Raw genomic sequence first — 18,724 nt, forward strand, 5'->3', positions numbered from 1 at the left:
CGGTTAAAAAAAAATATATATCAGAGCGAAGTGTTTTACTTGTGTGCGCGCTAAAACGATTGTAATTGTGTCTTTAATAAAAGCATAAATGAGATTATAAAGCACAAATCAATGCAATAACATGCGAGGACAAAATGATCACTCATACATGTGCACACGTATATATACGGATATTCGTATCGGCAATATTTTTAGTTAATTGCGATCATCAAATAATTCGACAAATTTTACAGAGATAACAATTACATATACATTCCGCTGTCCAGTTGCTCGATGGTCATAATTTAACAGCGCGTACACGATACGCATCCAGAATTACCTGCGCCTTCATTTTCCACACGCTTCTCAATTTCAAACGCAATTTAACGAGAAGTCCGGCAAAATGGAAAAGTCGTAGCGGTAGTTGCACGTCATAAATATCAAACGGCTTACATCGGCTCGGCAACATCGGTTTGCATTGCTTCATTCTTTCTCTATCGATGCCTCTATAAATTCTTTATTGTCCCGAACGCGTTACGCGCGCGCTATATTTTCCAAAAACATAAATCGCGAAGATTCGTAAGTTATATTCCACGGTTGCGTGTTTACAACAAGCGGGGGGGTTAAACTTTTGTAAAACAAAAAAAAAAAAGAAAAAATCCGGATCGAAACGTCGATACGATTTGACGTAACGTGTACATGGAACAATAAATTGATATCGATCGTTCCTATGTTTTGCGTACAATATTTTAATACAGATTAGACGATGTGAAAAAAGCAGTGTCTTTCTTTTTTTTAATTTTATCATTACATGGAATAAAATGAAGAATAAAATTATATTATTACTAATTATGAAGAATAAAATTGTATAAAATTTATATGAGAATTCTTGCACCAAAACAAACAAAAGAAAAATCCTTGATATTTTTATGTATTTCATATTATTTGTATTAGTTGCTTTTTAATTAATGCTTTGTATTTTTGTTAAAACTTATTTTTTCCCTTCCTTTCTCTCTCTCTCTCTCTCTTTCTCTTTCTCATCTTACACGTTCACTCATTAAACAGAAATACGCCGAGCTGTGTTTTTTCTCACTGTAAAAGCTGCAACCGCGGTAGTTCACAAAAGAATAGAAATGAAAATTCGCACTCGATATCATCCATGCCACCGTCTATCACCACCAGAGAGCTACAGTTTTGCACGACTTCTTCTTTGCTTCCTCCGTTGTCAGGTTGCCCACCACTTGGTCCATTTGCTATAACCAGCTTTCGCTATCGAATCTCCTAATACCGTCGCCCACTCGCCTTCCTGATAAAGGTCGTGTACACCCAACCAAGCCTGGATTGTCAAGGGATATCTCACATCCTCACTCAAGTTCCGTCCGGTTAAATATATCCAACAATATCTGAAAGAAATTTAACAAAAAATATACATATAATTAGTTGGATAATGTTATATCGAGAGGATAAAATAAATATGTGAAATATCTTTGATAAAAAGAATATTTTTGTAGAGACTATTTTTACATTCATTTCAGCACGTATATTTTTAATACGTAACTTGGAATCATAAATTGAACAAAAATATTTTTGTCATTCGATTCGACGAGCTTCCGAGTGTCTTCTTTGTAAATATTTTTGTTCTTTCCGAGAACAACCAGATTGAACGACGACAAACGAATATCAGATATTGCGCGCTCAAAGGTGCTTACAAGTAACATTCGAAACGGAAGAGATCTTAGCGACTTACTTGCGCCTAGGTAAAGCTGTTGATGATGGCGAGGTGACCGCCTTCCTCGTTGCATGTCTTCCTGGCTTCGTTCCATGTGGCGGGTTTTGTGTGCGCTCCGATACCTATCGTGTAACGATAATCATCCCGATGACCGCTACGTATATGCGACATGGAGCACATGCACATCATGCCGGGCATCAGCACGTTCTGGATGTTAAACTGATGCGTCAACATGTTCGACGATTGTTGGTAGAAAGTCGCCATGGTATTCGCTGATGTCGAACACGGACAGGATTTCTGGTTATGGTATTGTCACCCCAGTTGTATCGACGCGCGCGTCTTGCGTGATAAACCGAACCTTTCGATAGGGCCGAAACAAACGATTCTCGGCTGACGTCCAGCGCGATCACGCTCAGAAGACTCGTAAGACGAACGCCATAATTCTTCACCAACTCGTCGCGGGAATCAATCTGCGAATCGCGCTCCCTCCTGCAAAATCGGAATCATCGAGATTCGAAAGAGAAGATACGGATTATTTGTTTCTTTTTTCTTTCTTTTTTCTTTTTTTTTTTTTGGTTTTTTTTCAACCAAATGAAGAGAAAACGTTGGAAATTATATGCTAATAGCACGGGCAAAGATTATTCTGTTTATCTCTGTCTATCTATCTCTCTCTGCGAATTATTTCCCGTTACTTCTCGAAGTTGTTTGCCCGCGGATTATCTCGTTCTTAATATCCCGGATTGTGGATAAATGCGCGCGCGTAACAAGCCGAGATCAAAGAAGAACTGAGAAGGACTAAGATCCTTACGTTGTAAGCAAGATTCTAAATCCCCAACTAACTCTGCATTGGCATACAGAGACAGGCTAAACCACAGGCTAAACCCCGGCGCACAGAAGCGCAAGCTTGACCCGTCTGAAAAGGCACCGCTCTGTTCTGTTATCAGCAATCGTTCAAAGTACTGACGGTAGCGGCACGCAAACGACATCATAAATACCGCTGTTGTGTGCGAGTCGAGCATCTGGGAGGTCGAACCGAATCGTTTAATTTTTTAATTACATGTTCCAAATCGTCAAATTGAATCGAATCTTTCGTAAGTTTCACGTCGAATTAAATCGAATCGAATCTCTTTGATCCAAATCGAATCAAACTTTTCTGGATTTACGTTACACGCTGCAATTTAAATGTATGTTAGTTTCAGTTTAGGTGTGTTACAAGAAAAAGTAAACAATTTGACAAAAGCGTGAGGGAAAAAAAATAAATAAAAAAATAAGACTTATTAAACTCTTGTAATTAACATAAAGTAATATTTTATTTAAACAATAATATAAGAAACGAAAGTATAGTTTCGAGAATAAAATTTTACGGTGTGCAAATCGAACATTTGCGAGATCGAATCGAATTGTTGATTACATGATCGAAATCGAATTAAATCGAATTAAACTTTCTTAGATTTACATTACGTGGTTATTTAAACAAATTGGGTTTTTAATTATTAATTTAAGTGTTGTCAGAAAAAATAAACAAATTATACGATAAAAGTATATCGAAGCTTTTTGTATTCACCATTTTGTGATAAGTTGAATATCTAAAGATAATAGAGAATTTTCAATGTGTTTATTCGATGATAAATCGATGATACACGAATAAGCGCACGCACGAGAATTGGTGGAAGCGACAAGATCGGTCGCGCGAGAGATATAAGTGAAGCAATCAAAACGGGCGATCGAACCATCAACGATTCAAAATATTCGAACTGTTTGAACCTTTCAGATTAGAAAAAACGAACTCGAATTCCATTGTGATTCGATTCGATTCGAATTCGAACTATTCGCTCACCTCTCTGCTGTTGCGCCTCGCGCGCGTCCGCCCGTTGTAAAATCTGTCAGTTCGGGAATATTTCGAGACACAATAGAGAGAAAAATCGACTCATTCAATTCGATAAATTCATTTTTCACGTTGAAAATATCTTCTTTGGCAAAGTGAAAGAAATATTTTAAATGAGAAATCTGCTAAGTGGCGAATGAGATTGAAACGATCGAAATAAATATTGAAAATTTCTGATTACTTTCTGTATTACTTTCTGTATTACTCTCTTCTTAACAGTTCGCGCTGTTGTGCCAAGATGTGTTCTGTGACAAGATAAATCAAATCTCTTAAAACTGCGAGCAACTGTCAGCGAATCATTCATTTCGAGAGTATTTATTTTAATAGAACGTCCTTCCATAAAGAGATAAAATATACGTGATGGAAAAATATTCTAAAAGTATAATCACATTACATGTAACGGTAATAAAAGTATTCATCGATCTTTAAATAAAATTTTTAAAAACTTGTTTCATCAATCTCGAAACTACGTGTTGTTTCCAGGAAAAAAGTAATCGTTAATTTTCCGAAGATAAGATTCTCTTCTCTCGCTCGTTCTACAAAAATATTACGTAATCAAATACGTAGAATCTCTCTGACAAACAACAATGCGATTTAAATACAAAATTTTATTGTGAAAAGTTTAGATTATATGGGCTCTGCAAATGTAACAAAAATAAAATAAAACACACAAAGGAACAAAAGTGACAATAAAATAATAAAATTTTATTTATTTAATATTTTAATGTAACATTTTAATGTAAAATGTTAAATCAATATTATTATATATAAACAATAATGTTCAATGTTATTAAAACTTTCCCCAAGATTAATGCTTTCTATCAAATACCAATGACAATACAATACGGTAATTAAATAATAATATGTACAATAATAAATAATAATAGAGATTAAGTATAAACAATAATATGCAATAATAATAAATAATAAGTATTGTTATATATATATATATCATCTCGCGTATGTACCAATTAATGTACGCGGTGACAACTACTTACCGTCTTACAAAAAGCTTTTCCTCCAACATCTTGCCAACTGCACCTTTTGTGTGTGTCGCGATTCAATTTCGCTTCTCAACGAAAATCGTGCGCTTGCATACGATACCCTTGCGATTCGTATACAAATGCCATTCTTACGGTAAACTTTCCGAGCGTCGCCGCGCGCGCGTGGCGGGTATAAAATATAGACCAACCGCCGCGTTCAAAGTTAATCGGAAGATTTAAGACGGGCCAACCTCTACCGTGTAAACGTCTCCGGGATATAGCACTGTAAATTGCCCAGACATACAGAATCACACAGCGATTTCCAGCTCTTTCGTTTCTCGCGGCACACACATATCTATCGGAAAAGCCAGTGTGGCGCGCGCTTCCACTGGATTAGGAAGAACATAAATTACAAAACGGTTAGATAATTGAAAAAGAATAAATTCCTTCCGCGGGGTCGAGATATTAAACTGACTCTCTTCTCTCTCCCCGGGGGTTGGGGAGGAAGAGTGAGAGTTGGACGGAACAATGCCTGTCGCGCCGCCGCCGCGTAGCGCGGTAAAAAAAAAAAAATTGAGATTAAACATTCCAATTGTTGAAATACGAGGCCAACCGGAAATAATGGTTTTTGTAACGCTCTATTTTATACGTGTAACATTATGAAACTTCTAATTGTTTTAAATTAATTCAATTCATTAAGTGAAAATTCGTGTAACGGGAATATGTTCGGTGCGTTAATATTTTACGGAAACAAATATTCTGTACTGGGAATTTCTTTTTTTTTTTTTTTTTCACAAATCGTTGGAAACGGAATTCCACTTCTGTCTGAAAGCCATCAATGTAACTGAATAATCCATATCGGATTTAGGTACAGGGTATCGTTATTGAGTTACCTACTCTTATAAGATATCCCTTTTCTTTATTTCCCATCCGTGGAACGACAATAACAACAACAATAACAACATTAATCAAAAAACAGACAAGAAGAAACTGTGCAATGTATGTCATGTAATTTCTGATATATTTTTCAGATGCGACTAAAACCCTGCTTCGCGAGCTTCTATCTCCTGTTGCTTTCAATCGTCTCGATCTTTACCATCCCTGCGCTCGGTTCTGATCTTGTTCGTTACAAGGTAAATATATATTATATTTATATATATATATTATATATATATATATGTACACGTGCTTTGTTGAGAGATGTTTTAATATAGCGCGCGCGCGCGCTTTTATTTTAAAATATCGCGTACATTTAACAAAGAAAAAGTTTTAATTTTATATATTAATTCCCGTATAATATAATTTAGAAAATATGTTGCGTTGGTGAAAAATATATAAAAAAGTAAAAAGAGACAGCCATTTGTTTACATATCGAGAGAAAAATTACTTTGAAATAATTTTAATTAAACCGCACGTCTCTCTCTCGGCGCAGAAAGACCGAGAAAATGAGCGATTCTTAAGACAGAAGGTAATTCAGTAATTGAACGATTAACAAGGCTTTTCTTGCGTCCCCATTTCCCGTCTTAAGTTGAACATAATTACTGCAATCACGTTTAATCAATTTTCTTGCGCTTCCGCCGTCATAATCGAAAACTTATATATTCTTCATGTAATACTGCTTCTAATAAATAAATAAATAAATAAATAAAATTGACATTTTTTGCAAAGTACACTTTACACACAATCTTCTAAAAAAATAACGCTCTTAAACATATCCTAAATGTTATCAAATAAAGCGAGATCTATTGCACACTAAAAATTAATGTGAGTAAAATTACGTTCCTTCTGTAAAAATTTATCTCGCAATTTCAAATCGCGAAAAAAAAAACTTATCGTTCTATTATAGAACGCGCGAATCCCTCGGCGCATCTTCGCCGTATTCTTTCGTCGTGAACGTTATTTTTCTCGTATAAACCCTTGTCTACGAGCTGATGACCGTTAGATGAGCGCCCTCCTCCAGAGCGGATCTTCGCTGGCTTCGTTCCAAGTAGCGGATTTCGCGCGCGACTCACGCCAACCGATAGCAGCTGTAATCCGCGGCTCTTCATCTGTGTGTATACATTGACATCGCACCGTGTTCATTTTGAGCGAGAGACCAAGAAGCGCCCGGGCGCTCGCAAGGGGTCGGGGCGAAGGATCGATCCGCATAATTCCAACCGTGACTCCGTTCCGGAAAACCGACGAATCCGCGTAACCGCCCCTCGTTTCCTCGGTGCGTACGGTCAACTTCCGGGAACCTGAAGCGATCCGGATTGTCGGCGACGGGTAACGCGGACGCTCCCGAAAACGTGCGGAGAAGCTTCACATGAAGTACCTCACGGGCCATTAACTTCCCCGGGAATGCGCCGCGATTCCGTTCTCGGATGTGGAAACGATTTTCCGACAGTGCTCTCGTGAAATCCTGTCGTTAAAGAAGAGGTTATTCTTCAGGAAGATAATTCAGGGTCATATATATATATAGGTGTGTCTTTTGTGACGGAACGCGTGATATAAACTTTTGTTGTGCACAACGCGAACACAAAGAAATACACAAAAACTATACCCGATAAATAAACGCTTTTCAAATATTTCCCATTCGCGCTTTCGGATAGATAATATATCCGAAAAGACGAAAACAATGAAAACACACACACACTCCCGAAGTTTCGATAAAAATAATACAAGTACACGCGACAAAAAGCTGAATTAAAAAAAAAAAAAATATATATATAACAAAAATATCGTTCCGTGAAAGATATACACAAAAGATCTGAAGTTCTGCTCTGACAGTTTGAAACGTGGATGTAACCTCTGACGCTCGACGTTTCGTCGTGTTTTCAGCGCTCGAGACATCATTATTTTACAGACGACGATGACGGCGTGGTATCACCGAGCGCGGGAGGAGCTCTGTCCACAACGCCAATCCCGATCGAGGATGGAGGATCCGCAAACTCCGAGAACCGGCACGTTCAAAGGAGTGAGTAGATAACCGCTTTTAGAGAACTGGAGCCTCGTATCTACGTCAATGTTAATTAGTAATTTGTACACCGGTTCACCGTGCGCGGATTCGAGAAGTTTAATCGGGAGATGTTATTTCTCCCCGCAACAATTTACCGTGATCGCTTCGTAATCGCGTACATGTGTGCGCGCGCGTCCGTCATTAGACCAGATCGTACGCGACCGAAATCGCGTACAGAACCAATCCTACAATCAATAAAATCGCGACACCATAAAAAACCGCGCACATGGCGAACTCGCTGAAAAAAAACGCACGTATCTCGCCAACGTGAATAAAAGAAGAACGGCGCGACGAGTAACGGTCGAAACATATGCAGAAAGACAAATTTTGTTGCAAAACAGAATACGCGTCGTTACGGAATATATTACGCAAAATATGTATGTATATGTATATATACATATATATATATATATATATATTGTCTTTTTTTAAGCAGAATGTTAATTAAAACACAAAACGTATCGAAAACTAAATCACAAATTTTAGATTTTTAAAATATACTTAATTAAAAAAAAAAAAAAGAAAGATAGAGAATATATTTTTTTAAAAGTGTAACCTGCATATCTGTCTCTTCAAGAACACTTGATGACAATTAAAATTCGAAGCATACTGCAACAACGGGACGTTCATCTCGCTCGAAATTCCAGCTTAGAAATGCTTAAGTCGTTTATATTCGCTTCCCCGTGGAATATATCCGCGCGCGTGAGCGGCTCTTTAAACAACAAAATTCCAATTCCGAAGTACACAAAGCGGAAAAAGAATAATGGCTATAAAATGAATCGGCACACATACACACATACACACACACACGCACACATATGCACATACAGTTATAATGATATTCCGCGAGGGGGAGGGGATCGTAGGGGGGAAGTGCCACGTAACGGTGCGCTTGAACCGAGGTGATTTATTGCAACAAGATAGAATGGCCGCATTACCGGGGATGATTGGCAATTCTATCGTGAATGGACGCGTATTCGCGAAGGCCGCGAGATATTCCGCTTTCGCGCATATATAAGATCGCGCCATCAATCGCGCGGCAGCAGAGGCCCCCGCGCCGTAACACGCGGTTGACGGGAAACATTCGCCCGTCGGCCGCATTCAAGGTTGCACTCGATACGCTCCCCACGGTGCATACATATTTCACACGGAATATCGGCGCGGATATTCTCGCCGTCGCAATATGTATGCATCGCGTGACGGGGGAGGAAGAGGAGAAAAAAAGAGAGAGAGAGAGAGAGAGAGAGAGAGAGAGAGCGAACGAAAAGAGAAGCCGGAGACGAATGCAATATTTTTTTATTTTTTCTCTCTTTTTTTTTTTTTTACAGACAACAATCCCTGTCTCGAGAAGTATTGCGGCGCGGGAAGAGAGTGCCAAGTTTCCGCGGACGGCGAGAGAATCGTCGCGGTGTGCGTCTGCGTTCGAAGATGCGCGCGGAGGCATCGACCGGTCTGTGCGAGCAACGGCAGGGTGTATGCCAATCACTGCGAGCTGCATCGCGCGGCCTGCAACGTCGGGACGCGGCTGACCGCGCGAAGGCTCTCCAGATGTTTGAGCAATGGTGAGAACGCCGCCGCGGACGCCGGTCAGTACGTGTGTTCCCCTTAATTGCACCGCAACCCCGAGAGAGCGGAAAGACAGCTGTTCTCCCCATCGGAATCCGAGACGTGTGACTCGAATTTTATCCCCACTGAGCGTTTTTTTTTCCTTTTTGTTTTCTTTCGATTTTTACTTATCGTTATTCGCAATTGGTGTCAAGCGACACTATATGAAAAAAAGAAAGCAAAAATTTAAATTTCTGTAAACTCTTATTTATCTTCTTTTTTTCACACTGGGGAGAGGGAGTAGAATCTTTGAAAATAATATTATAAATATACTTATATAAATTCCAATTTTTGTGGTTGAATTCCGATTTCCTTTTATTGTGAGGTTCATTGATCTCTTGACTGTGCGCAACGAACCGCGCACCAGTCCACCTGATTTTATAATTGTCTGTCTATTTAATCTGTAATTACGGAATCCGTAGATTGTCTTTTCAGTTTTTGACGAACTTATCGGACTATTTATCTCAGACAGCTTGACATATTTGATTTAGCGAATAAATTAAATCTATTAATACGATATCACGCTCATTTCTCGGATACCTCAAATTGGTGAATTCGATGATATCTGAGACAAAATGAAATTGGCACACACGTCGTTGGGCAAAATTGACAAAATGTAGTTAGACTATATATATACAGACATCACGTGGAAGTGTAATTAGCAATTGAGTGTAATTTTCAAATTGATTCTCGCATTAAACCCGAATGGGGAATCACAATAGCGTATAAATCTCGTCTCAGACTCATCAAATAAAGATCGCTCGCGGATACCCTCCGCCCGATACTTCGAGGCTTCGATTCCGCTGTTTACTTTAAGAGAAAACCTCGATCTTTAGCTCACGAGCTCGCGAAACTTTGCTTTCATTATAAACTCAATAATAACTTGAGAGAGTTTTCTATTAATTTATGGCGACCGCTCAGTTTGTTAAGAGTAAGGACAAGAAAACAAAACAAAAAAAAAAAAAAGAAAAAAGAAAAGAGAAAAAAAGAAACGAGATGTTACGCGTGGGGAAAACTCTCTCCGAGAGAGTTTATGATGGAATGTCCCATCATTTCCAGGTAATTACAGCGCGCAGGCACGGAAGGATTTTCTCGCGTACCACGCTCTATCGAAGGACAAGAGTGCGCCGTACACCACCAAGACCAAGAACAAGATGAAGCATCATTCGGCGGGTAAATCGATCCCGCAAAAAAACAGCCACGAGGAGTGTTCGGCGCAGGAATACGAAATTATGAAAGTATGTCATCGATTTTGAATCACGATAATTTCCGATACGTACAAGAGAACGCGCGCGAGAATATCTGATGAAGATTTTTCGTTAAAAAACAAACCAAAAAAAAAAAAAAAAAAAAAAAAAAAAAAAAANACAGCCACGAGGAGTGTTCGGCGCAGGAATACGAAATTATGAAAGTATGTCATCGATTTTGAATCACGATAATTTCCGATACGTACAAGAGAACGAGCGCGAGAATATCTGATGAAGATTTTTCGTTAAAAAACAAGTCAAAAAAAAAAAAAAAAAAAAAAAAAAAACAGAAAAAGGAAGAAGCTTCCTCTCTTATCTCTTCTCGCGAATTACGAATACACGGCCCTGTTTTATTATTAATACCAACCGGAGCAACACGAAATGTAGCTTCGAAATGTAGCAACAAAGAAAAAGCAACCTAGCTGTGTACCTAGCGCGCGGGAACACATTTAACGCATTTGTTAGAAAGAAAAAAAAAATCTATATGTAAAAACTGTGCATACGAGTATAAATATATATAAATGAATTTGAAATATTTAGAAAGAGGGATGGTAAAGAAAAGCATGTTTCAATCTCCCCGCAGGATAATCTGCTCTTGTACAGTCACGCCAGATTAATGGCCGAGGATAATCACAGCAAGGAGTATTTGGTCAGCATCATGTTTTCTCATTATGACAGAAACAATGACGGTAATCTGGAACGGGAGGAACTCGAACAGGTGATTAAGCGTGGTGATTTTCTTTCGCGCGTTTTCTCATTAGAGTTTCCACATTTGTTTAAATAAAAGCATGTACGCGATAAGATTTATATTCGACGTTATTCTAAACACGGCGCGCGCGTTTCACCTCGTAAAACAAGATTTTTCCATCCGTGCACGCTGAGAGATACGCTTCTCTCATTCTCTCACCTCGCGCGCGCGAGGACAGCGGCTTTGTAACACCGCGGCTCAAGTTCGCTTGATATCATTCAGATCGCCAAGGAGGAAAACATGGAGGAACTGTGCGCCGGATGTAATCTTAGCCACATGATCAGCTACGATGACACCGACGGCGATGGAAGATTGAACGTTAACGAGTTCTACATGGCCTTCAGCAAGCTTTACAGTGAGTACCGTCTGCGTCGTTTATCACGAGGGATTTCATTTTATTTTTTTTTCCTTTGTTTGTCTTCGCGCGCGCGCGCGCGCACCGACGGCCGAGATAAAGACATTATTGTATTAAATAGCGCGGATATTTTCAAACGAGTTCAATTTTTCTTGCGACACTTTTTTTGCGCAAAGAAAAAAAAAAGCACGGATCGCGCAACCCTTTCTTATAAACATAGTCTTCCCGCATCACCGCATCACGCCGCCATATTTGTCGGCCAAGATAAATTACTATATTGCGCTCGGCGTTAACGGGCTTGATCTTTTATCGCGGCGATTTCGTATAACGATTAATCGTTCGCGATAATTTTCTTATGGTAATCCGTGTTATAACCGGTCTCCCAGAACGCATTGTCCGCGGACAATAGCGTCACCGTAAATTGTCAGACTCTGCACACGTGACCAGCACCGTCGTTGCCGTCGCGCGCGCGCGTGCATATATAAACGAGGCCGCGAGGAATTATTATGCAAAGTTTGCACGATGCTTCGCGAAACGATCGGCCATTCAATTTAGTCCGGGCTATACGTAACGCGGTAATACACAAAGAGGCGGACTTTCCTTTCTCTCTTTCTCTCTCTCTCTCTCTCTCTCTCTCTCTCTCTCTCTCTCTCTCTCTCTCTCTCTCTCTCTTTCTCTGTCTATCTATCTGATCTGCGCAGGTGTATCGGTGGTGTCGTTGGACAAATCCCTCGAAGTGAATCACATATCCGCGCGAGTCGGGGACAACGTGGAGATTAAGTGCGACGTCACCGGAACGCCACCCCCACCCTTGATCTGGCGACGTTACGGCATCGACGTGGAAACCCTGAGCGAGCCGGAGGTATTCCTGATCATGCGATAACTCGATCTTTCCCTCATTTACTGTTAACCCTCGGTAATATCGATAAAATTTTTGTTCAACACACACGAACGAGATATTACAATATCTTAGACAAAAAGAAACTTTTATACTATTTTTTTAAATCGATTTTAAAAACAAAAACGATGAGCGCGAATGATTTTTTTTTTGCAGATTCGCGTTTTCAACGACGGCAGTCTCTACCTGTCGAACTTGCAGCTCGAACACGCCGGCAATTACACGTGCCACGCTCTCAGAAATCAAGATGTGGTGCAGACTCACATGCTCACTATATACAGTAAGTTTTTGCGCGGACGAAGACAGAAATACGGAAATGTATAGAAATTTGAAAATTGAAAGAAAAATGCTATCTTATACATGTGTTAAAATATAATTCGTATTCTATTGAGAATGATAAAAAACTGTCCTTAAACCGTTCAGCCGTGCCCGAGGTCAGGGTAACACCGCAATTTCAATCCAAACGGCCGAAGGGGATCGCGAGAATGAGGTGCCACGTGGTGGGCGAACCTCTCCCTCGGGTTCGATGGCTAAAGAATGATAAGCCCCTGAGCGAGGATCAACCGGATAAGTACGAGGTGATCGGGAACGGTACCAAACTGCTAATCAGGAAAGTCGATTATGCCGATACCGGGGCGTACATGTGCGAAGCGACCAGCATCGGAGGCCTTACAAGAGACATCAGCAGTCTTGTGATCCAAGAAGAACCTACACCGAGTGAGTATAATACATATGTGTATATACGAACAAAATCTATATTTAAAAAAAAATATCGAATCTAAAAATTATATTTCTGTTAATTTCTGTATTTAAAGAAAAAACTCTTTTTAAAAACTTTTTTATTAACTTTTAAAAACGCAATATCTAATAAAAATAATATTTGTCAATAATTCTGCTTTCACGTTGTATGAATTATTCATTAGAATTTAAATTAACAATAAATTGGCCATTTGAATTTAATCGATATAATTAGAAAGTTGTAAAAACATTTATAATATATCTGTACCTATTATTATTCCGTTATCAATGTGATATTCGCGCGCGCACACACACACACAGTCGCAACGGACGAAGAGCGCAGATTCTTTTCCTTTCACGAATGGGGTATTTTGGTGTACGAACCCTCCACGTGTCACGCGTTACACGAAATTCAATCCACGGACATAATACCCGGCACCCAGGTATGCGAGAATCCAGTATCTTGTCTTTTCTACGAAGCTCTTTATTTGACGCTGTCACTTTATTGTATCCGTTTTCGTTTTTTTTTTTTTTTCTCGTACGTTTTTAGGAATATGTCTGCGGGCCGAAAAACGTTCCGTGCTCCTGGGGACGAGCCATAAACGTTGCCAACACGTACGTGTACGTCAGTCAACCGGACAAGGATCGGGTGCTGGTAATCAGCGAGGCGCAGATGATGATTATCGACGTGCGTATTATTTTTTCTTTCTTTTTTTTTTTTTTTTTAATTTCCATCGTAAGGTCGTGCACGGGGGAATGTAAGCGAGTGATTTTTGCATCAGGTGGTGGCCACGGACAAAAATCCCGTGGATTTGTGGTACTTGCCGAGCCTCGACTACGTCTGGGTGTTGAACTGGAGAAGCGAGATGGACGTCGGTATCAAGACCGTGCAAATCATCAAGGAAGCTGCCCAACGAAAGAAGCACCACACCATGCGACCCGAGCCCATCGACGCGCAATTCGATCTCGTTAAGGGCTTGTTCATCCCCCAGCAGCGAGTAAGCGTTTCTTCAACACGTGTTGAACACCACACAACAAACTAACAAATATATCTCAAATGTTATAAAATAAATTTGTTAATAAAAATTTATTCACAAAGATCAATTTGAGTTTGCGCTATGTTTTGAGAGAGAACCTCCCCCACGTGTGCTCACGAAATTTGTTTTCTCTTTACAGGACACGAAGCACACGTTCAAATATGGTTACGTGACGCACACGAATCAGCACGGAATGTACAAGCTCGATCTGACCAATATGAGATACACCCGGACCGTGAATCTGGCCAGCTACAACTGCGTACCGGCAAGCGTGGAATTTTCCGATCTTTGTGCGTAATATATATATATCGCATACTTCTCATTTTTATCCCTCACATCTTTTTTTTTTTTTTGGTTTTTTTATATCTTCAGCTCGCGTTTATTATCACTCAACGAGACCTTTATCTGTTTTTTTTTTGTTTTTTTTTTTTTTTTGGTTTTTTTATATCTTCAGCTCGCGTTTATTATCACTCAACGAGACCTTTATCTGTTTTTTTTTTGTTTTTTTTTTTTTTCCAGACGGTTTTGTGATACTGGAATGCGAGGAACCGATCACCGGACGTCCGACCGGCCAAGTGCTGTTGGATTATCTCACTGACAGCGTTCTCGCCCATAAAGCGAACATCCTGGGAAAACCGGCAATTTCCCCCGATTCCAGATATCTGGTTACCCTCGACAAACAGGACACCGGCGTCACTCTCGTGGTGCAGGAGATACTGCGTAATTAATAATTTTCCCATTTCATTTGTTTTTAGCGAGATCCGAGAAATTTTTGATGGAAATACGATATTCGAGTCTCGAACTTACATCGGATCGAACAATGAAACGCGAGAAGAATCTCGTATACACAAAGTTTGAGACGTGTTCACGCAATGAGATATACATTTCGTGTTGTATTTTTTGTTTTTCAGCGAACGGATTGAAATTCGCATTTGACGTGAAAACGACCTTAAACATCAGCGACATCGCCTTCTATCCGTCGCAAACGACGCACAGCTACGACATATACGCTTCGTCGACGGACAAAGAGGACATTCTATTTCTGGACTTAACCACCGGTAAGAGTTTCTTGACATTGCCCGTCGTTCGTGTTCGATTTCCAAAACTCTCGTATTGTTTACCGGATAAATTGCATCACTCCTCTCTCAGAGGAGGAGAGATACACGAGAGTACAAATTATCTACGTATAAAGTTACGAGAGACGCGAAACTATACAGTGTCTTTGTGTGTCTCAATGCGTTCACAGGTAAAGTGGAAATGATAACAGGCGTGGGAAAGGCTACACCGCCGCATCTAACCAAGTGGGGTAACCCGAATAGACCGATAATACAAAGCGGTATATTTGGTCGATACATGGTAAGCCCTTCCAACCAGGCGCTCTTTGTTCTCAACGGGGAAACCCGCACGGTGAATTGCGAGATTGGTGGCCTTATACATCCCGGCGCGATTGTCTGGTTCACTGTTTCGCTGCGTTAACGAATGTAGCTTTGCAACGACGACAATATGAGAGAGAGAGAGAGAGAGAGAGAGAGAGAGAGAGGAATGACGTACGTATATAAATTGTGAACATACAGAAGGGTCCGAGGATGCGGATGTATACAATATATCGGAGTGTCGAGCAACTTCAGACGAAAATTTAAAAAGACACACGTTAGAGATAAAGCACGGCGCTACTTCGGAGGAAGCTCTCTCGTCTTTGCGAGTAGTTATTTTCAGAATTGATACCGGACGTTTGCGCGCAACTGCTCGCTGTGAAGGAAAACAGCGACGAGATTAATCGAAACATCGAAGCGCAAATAGAAAAGGAGATAGAAATTATTTGCACAAGAAGTGAGAAATAATAATATTTTTCAATTCTCGATTTCGAAGACCAACGATTTGTGAGATTTTACGAAGACAGTTGTTACATCGCGCTTCAAAACGTCTCTTTTATATCGGAACATTTTTTCTAAATACGGACGTATTAGTAAGTTTAATTAATTAAAATTGCCGTAATTTCTTACAATTGTCCCAACTTTTCGAAAGACGATCAATTTTTTGGTGTAAATTATAACAAATTGTTCCGAATGTAAAATATATGCCATATAAATTGTTACCAGTACATATCACTCGTTAACTGCCAACTTGTTGAATATCACTACTAACGTTGTTTTCTTGTTTACGCGAGCAGTTGTACAAAAATTATCCACGAATATGAGTTGAAACAAGTTGTGATATTTACACTGAAATCGAATTTCAATTGAATAAGCAAACGCTTGACGATTATTTCCTCCGTGTTTATTCAGACGCGCGCATGCGATATAAAAACAGAAACCATTAATAATTGATATAAACTATTTTTTTCTGTGTTGTGTCTGCACACGATCGGAAATTCAATCTCAGCTTTCTTCTTTCGCAAAATTACTACAAAAAATTTAAAGAATATAATAAAAACACACAGTTCTGAAAATATCTAACTTAAGACAAAGGCTTTGCATTATATATACATATATCATTGAGCGCGCGTCTCAAGAGCGATAAAAAACGATAAAAAAATAAAAAAAAAATAAATAAATAAACGACAAAAAGATGGCCGTAATAATGAAGCCAGGGAAGAGTTTAACGATAAGCTAATACGTAATTTAAATATAACATAAACATTGTGTAAACAAGCTATTATTAAATTATAAATGACGAAATAATGTGCATGTAGGGCAGATGCACCAGTGAGAGAAATTGCAAGATTGGAGAAGAAAGAGAGGGATGTTAATTAAATAATTTTTCGGTAATTCCTTTTTCGTAAACTATATATACGAAAACTATATGCAATTTCGTTGTGTTGATTATATCGTTTAGCGATAGCGTATAAGAGTTGAAATTTTAAATGTTGTCTATTTTGCATCGAAGATGACTATTTAACACGTTAGAAGTAATAAAAGAGAGAGTAGAAGTTTGTGAAACTGCTATTATTACATATATTACAACTCTCTGTACTTTAAGTAATAAGTGTATGATATTTTTATTATATAACTGTATAATAATAATATATTACCGTAGTTTCTGTTTTAGATAAAAAAATAATAATAATAATGATAATATTTGAATTATATAACTTTATATACGTGTAGGTATAGAAAAGAGTAACGAAAAATCACGATGTGTTTATTTAACACACAAAAAATTATATTCGCTGATACACCTACCCTACGATAAAGAACTCGTGTGAATGTACAATGCATTGTGTGCACTGGGAGGTACGAGTACAAATATTACAAAAATAAGTATAAATTCGGCAAAAAAATTGTGTAAACAATTATATACACACACTTGATAGACAAAATTTATACTTACCGTGTTAAAAATTACATTGGCGTCTTTTATACAAATATACAAATTTAGAAGAGAAACCGCCACTGTGACGGATAACATAGTGGCGACATCTTTTTACAACTTTGGAAAATGTCCTCAGTACTCTTAAGCCACGAACACACGAAAAAAAATTGAGCAAATCAACCAATCGCAGGTCGGCGTAATTCTCTCCAATGACCCAACCCACGTTCAAAAGAATGTCGGCCTGTGATTGGTTGAATGGCGACAATACAAAATAACCACAAACAAGCAATTATACAACGAATATACGTATATCGCACTACGCAAATTTTTTATTGGTAAAATAGAGTTTCAACCATTTTTCAAATTCAGTTTAACAAACATAAAAGAACGTAAGTATCGCGTTTTTCAACAAAGACAAGAAGCTGAAGACATTAGAAAAAAATATATTGCGCATAAATGTAAAATATAAAAAAAGACAACAACAATAAAATCTCTCGTTTCTAAAAATTGTTTTCCTGCAAGAAAAAAATCATTTTCATAAATGTGCTATTCGATATGTGAGTGCGTACGCTCCAGTGACATTCGCGCGAGTTCGCTACATTAATAATAATTACGAGAAGTGGGCAAATGTGTTAGATTCTTTCGTAATCCGAGAAAACCGCTATTTAAATGTGGAGACAGTAGCCGTTGTTTTGTACCAGAGATGTTGGAAACCGAATCGATTTTCACAATAAATTATCGCATAAGAAGTGTTTGAAAGCCGATTCGGATTGCAATCCAAGAGTTAACGCGATGCATGTTATACACAAAAAAAAATTTATATAGCATAATCCGAAACGCGCGTGTATGAAACATCAGTGTTACACCGATTATACATGTTGAGATTACTCTGCGACTAGTATCTTGTAATAAAATTGCAATATGAACTAATTTAATAAATAATCCGTAAACGTAATTGCACTTTACCATGTATATTCCGCCTTTCTCTCTCTTTTTTTTTACAATCTTTTTCTCGCGCGTATAACAAGGTATTGCGTGCGAAAGAGAAATCAGATTAAAAAAAAAAAAACGAAATTTTGTTTTTCGCTGCTAAGCAAAAAATTTGCTCTCGCTTTTCCGAGAAAGACAATATGACGTGGCGCAAGTATATCTTTTGTCGTTGACATGGGTAGTTTTTTTTTTTTTTTTAGTCCAAGTTCGATTTGAAGTA

The 18,724-nt window shown here is 38.7% G+C and overlaps 1 protein-coding gene, 1 long non-coding RNA gene and 1 pseudogene across 5 annotated transcripts in view; 1 reads left to right on the top strand and 2 right to left on the bottom strand.

Moving 5' to 3' along the window:
* The window catches only part of LOC109852245 (follistatin-related protein 5-like), a 38,963-nt gene extending 22,130 nt beyond the window's left edge, over positions 1-16,833 (top strand). For all 4 annotated transcript variants that reach the window (XM_020423222.1, XM_020423221.1, XM_020423224.1 and 1 more), the window contains exons 3-18: positions 5,608-5,709; positions 7,397-7,532; positions 8,903-9,136; positions 10,239-10,417; positions 11,010-11,144; positions 11,397-11,529; positions 12,231-12,391; positions 12,584-12,707; positions 12,851-13,144; positions 13,487-13,608; positions 13,716-13,853; positions 13,948-14,163; positions 14,342-14,492; positions 14,722-14,922; positions 15,114-15,260; positions 15,449-16,833. In XM_020423222.1, the coding sequence (XP_020278811.1) occupies positions 5,608-5,709; positions 7,397-7,532; positions 8,903-9,136; positions 10,239-10,417; positions 11,010-11,144; positions 11,397-11,529; positions 12,231-12,391; positions 12,584-12,707; positions 12,851-13,144; positions 13,487-13,608; positions 13,716-13,853; positions 13,948-14,163; positions 14,342-14,492; positions 14,722-14,922; positions 15,114-15,260; positions 15,449-15,678 (2,703 nt within the window). In that variant the 3' untranslated portion in view covers positions 15,679-16,833. The remainder of the gene's footprint in view (positions 1-5,607; positions 5,710-7,396; positions 7,533-8,902; positions 9,137-10,238; positions 10,418-11,009; positions 11,145-11,396; positions 11,530-12,230; positions 12,392-12,583; positions 12,708-12,850; positions 13,145-13,486; positions 13,609-13,715; positions 13,854-13,947; positions 14,164-14,341; positions 14,493-14,721; positions 14,923-15,113; positions 15,261-15,448) is intronic.
* Positions 1,069-1,972, bottom strand: LOC109852280 (annotated as a pseudogene).
* Positions 5,941-7,846, bottom strand: LOC109852256. Its single transcript, XR_002249986.1, has 3 exons — positions 7,670-7,846; positions 7,365-7,572; positions 5,941-6,977 (listed from the first exon to the last, which is right to left on the bottom strand). It is a non-coding gene; the product is annotated as an uncharacterized LOC109852256 (long non-coding RNA).
* Positions 16,834-18,724: the final 1,891 nt, after the last annotated feature.

Source organism: Pseudomyrmex gracilis, unplaced genomic scaffold (assembly GCF_002006095.1).
Source record: "Pseudomyrmex gracilis isolate BER0280 unplaced genomic scaffold, ASM200609v1 scaffold_26, whole genome shotgun sequence".
Classification (NCBI taxonomy): domain Eukaryota; kingdom Metazoa; phylum Arthropoda; class Insecta; order Hymenoptera; family Formicidae; genus Pseudomyrmex; species Pseudomyrmex gracilis.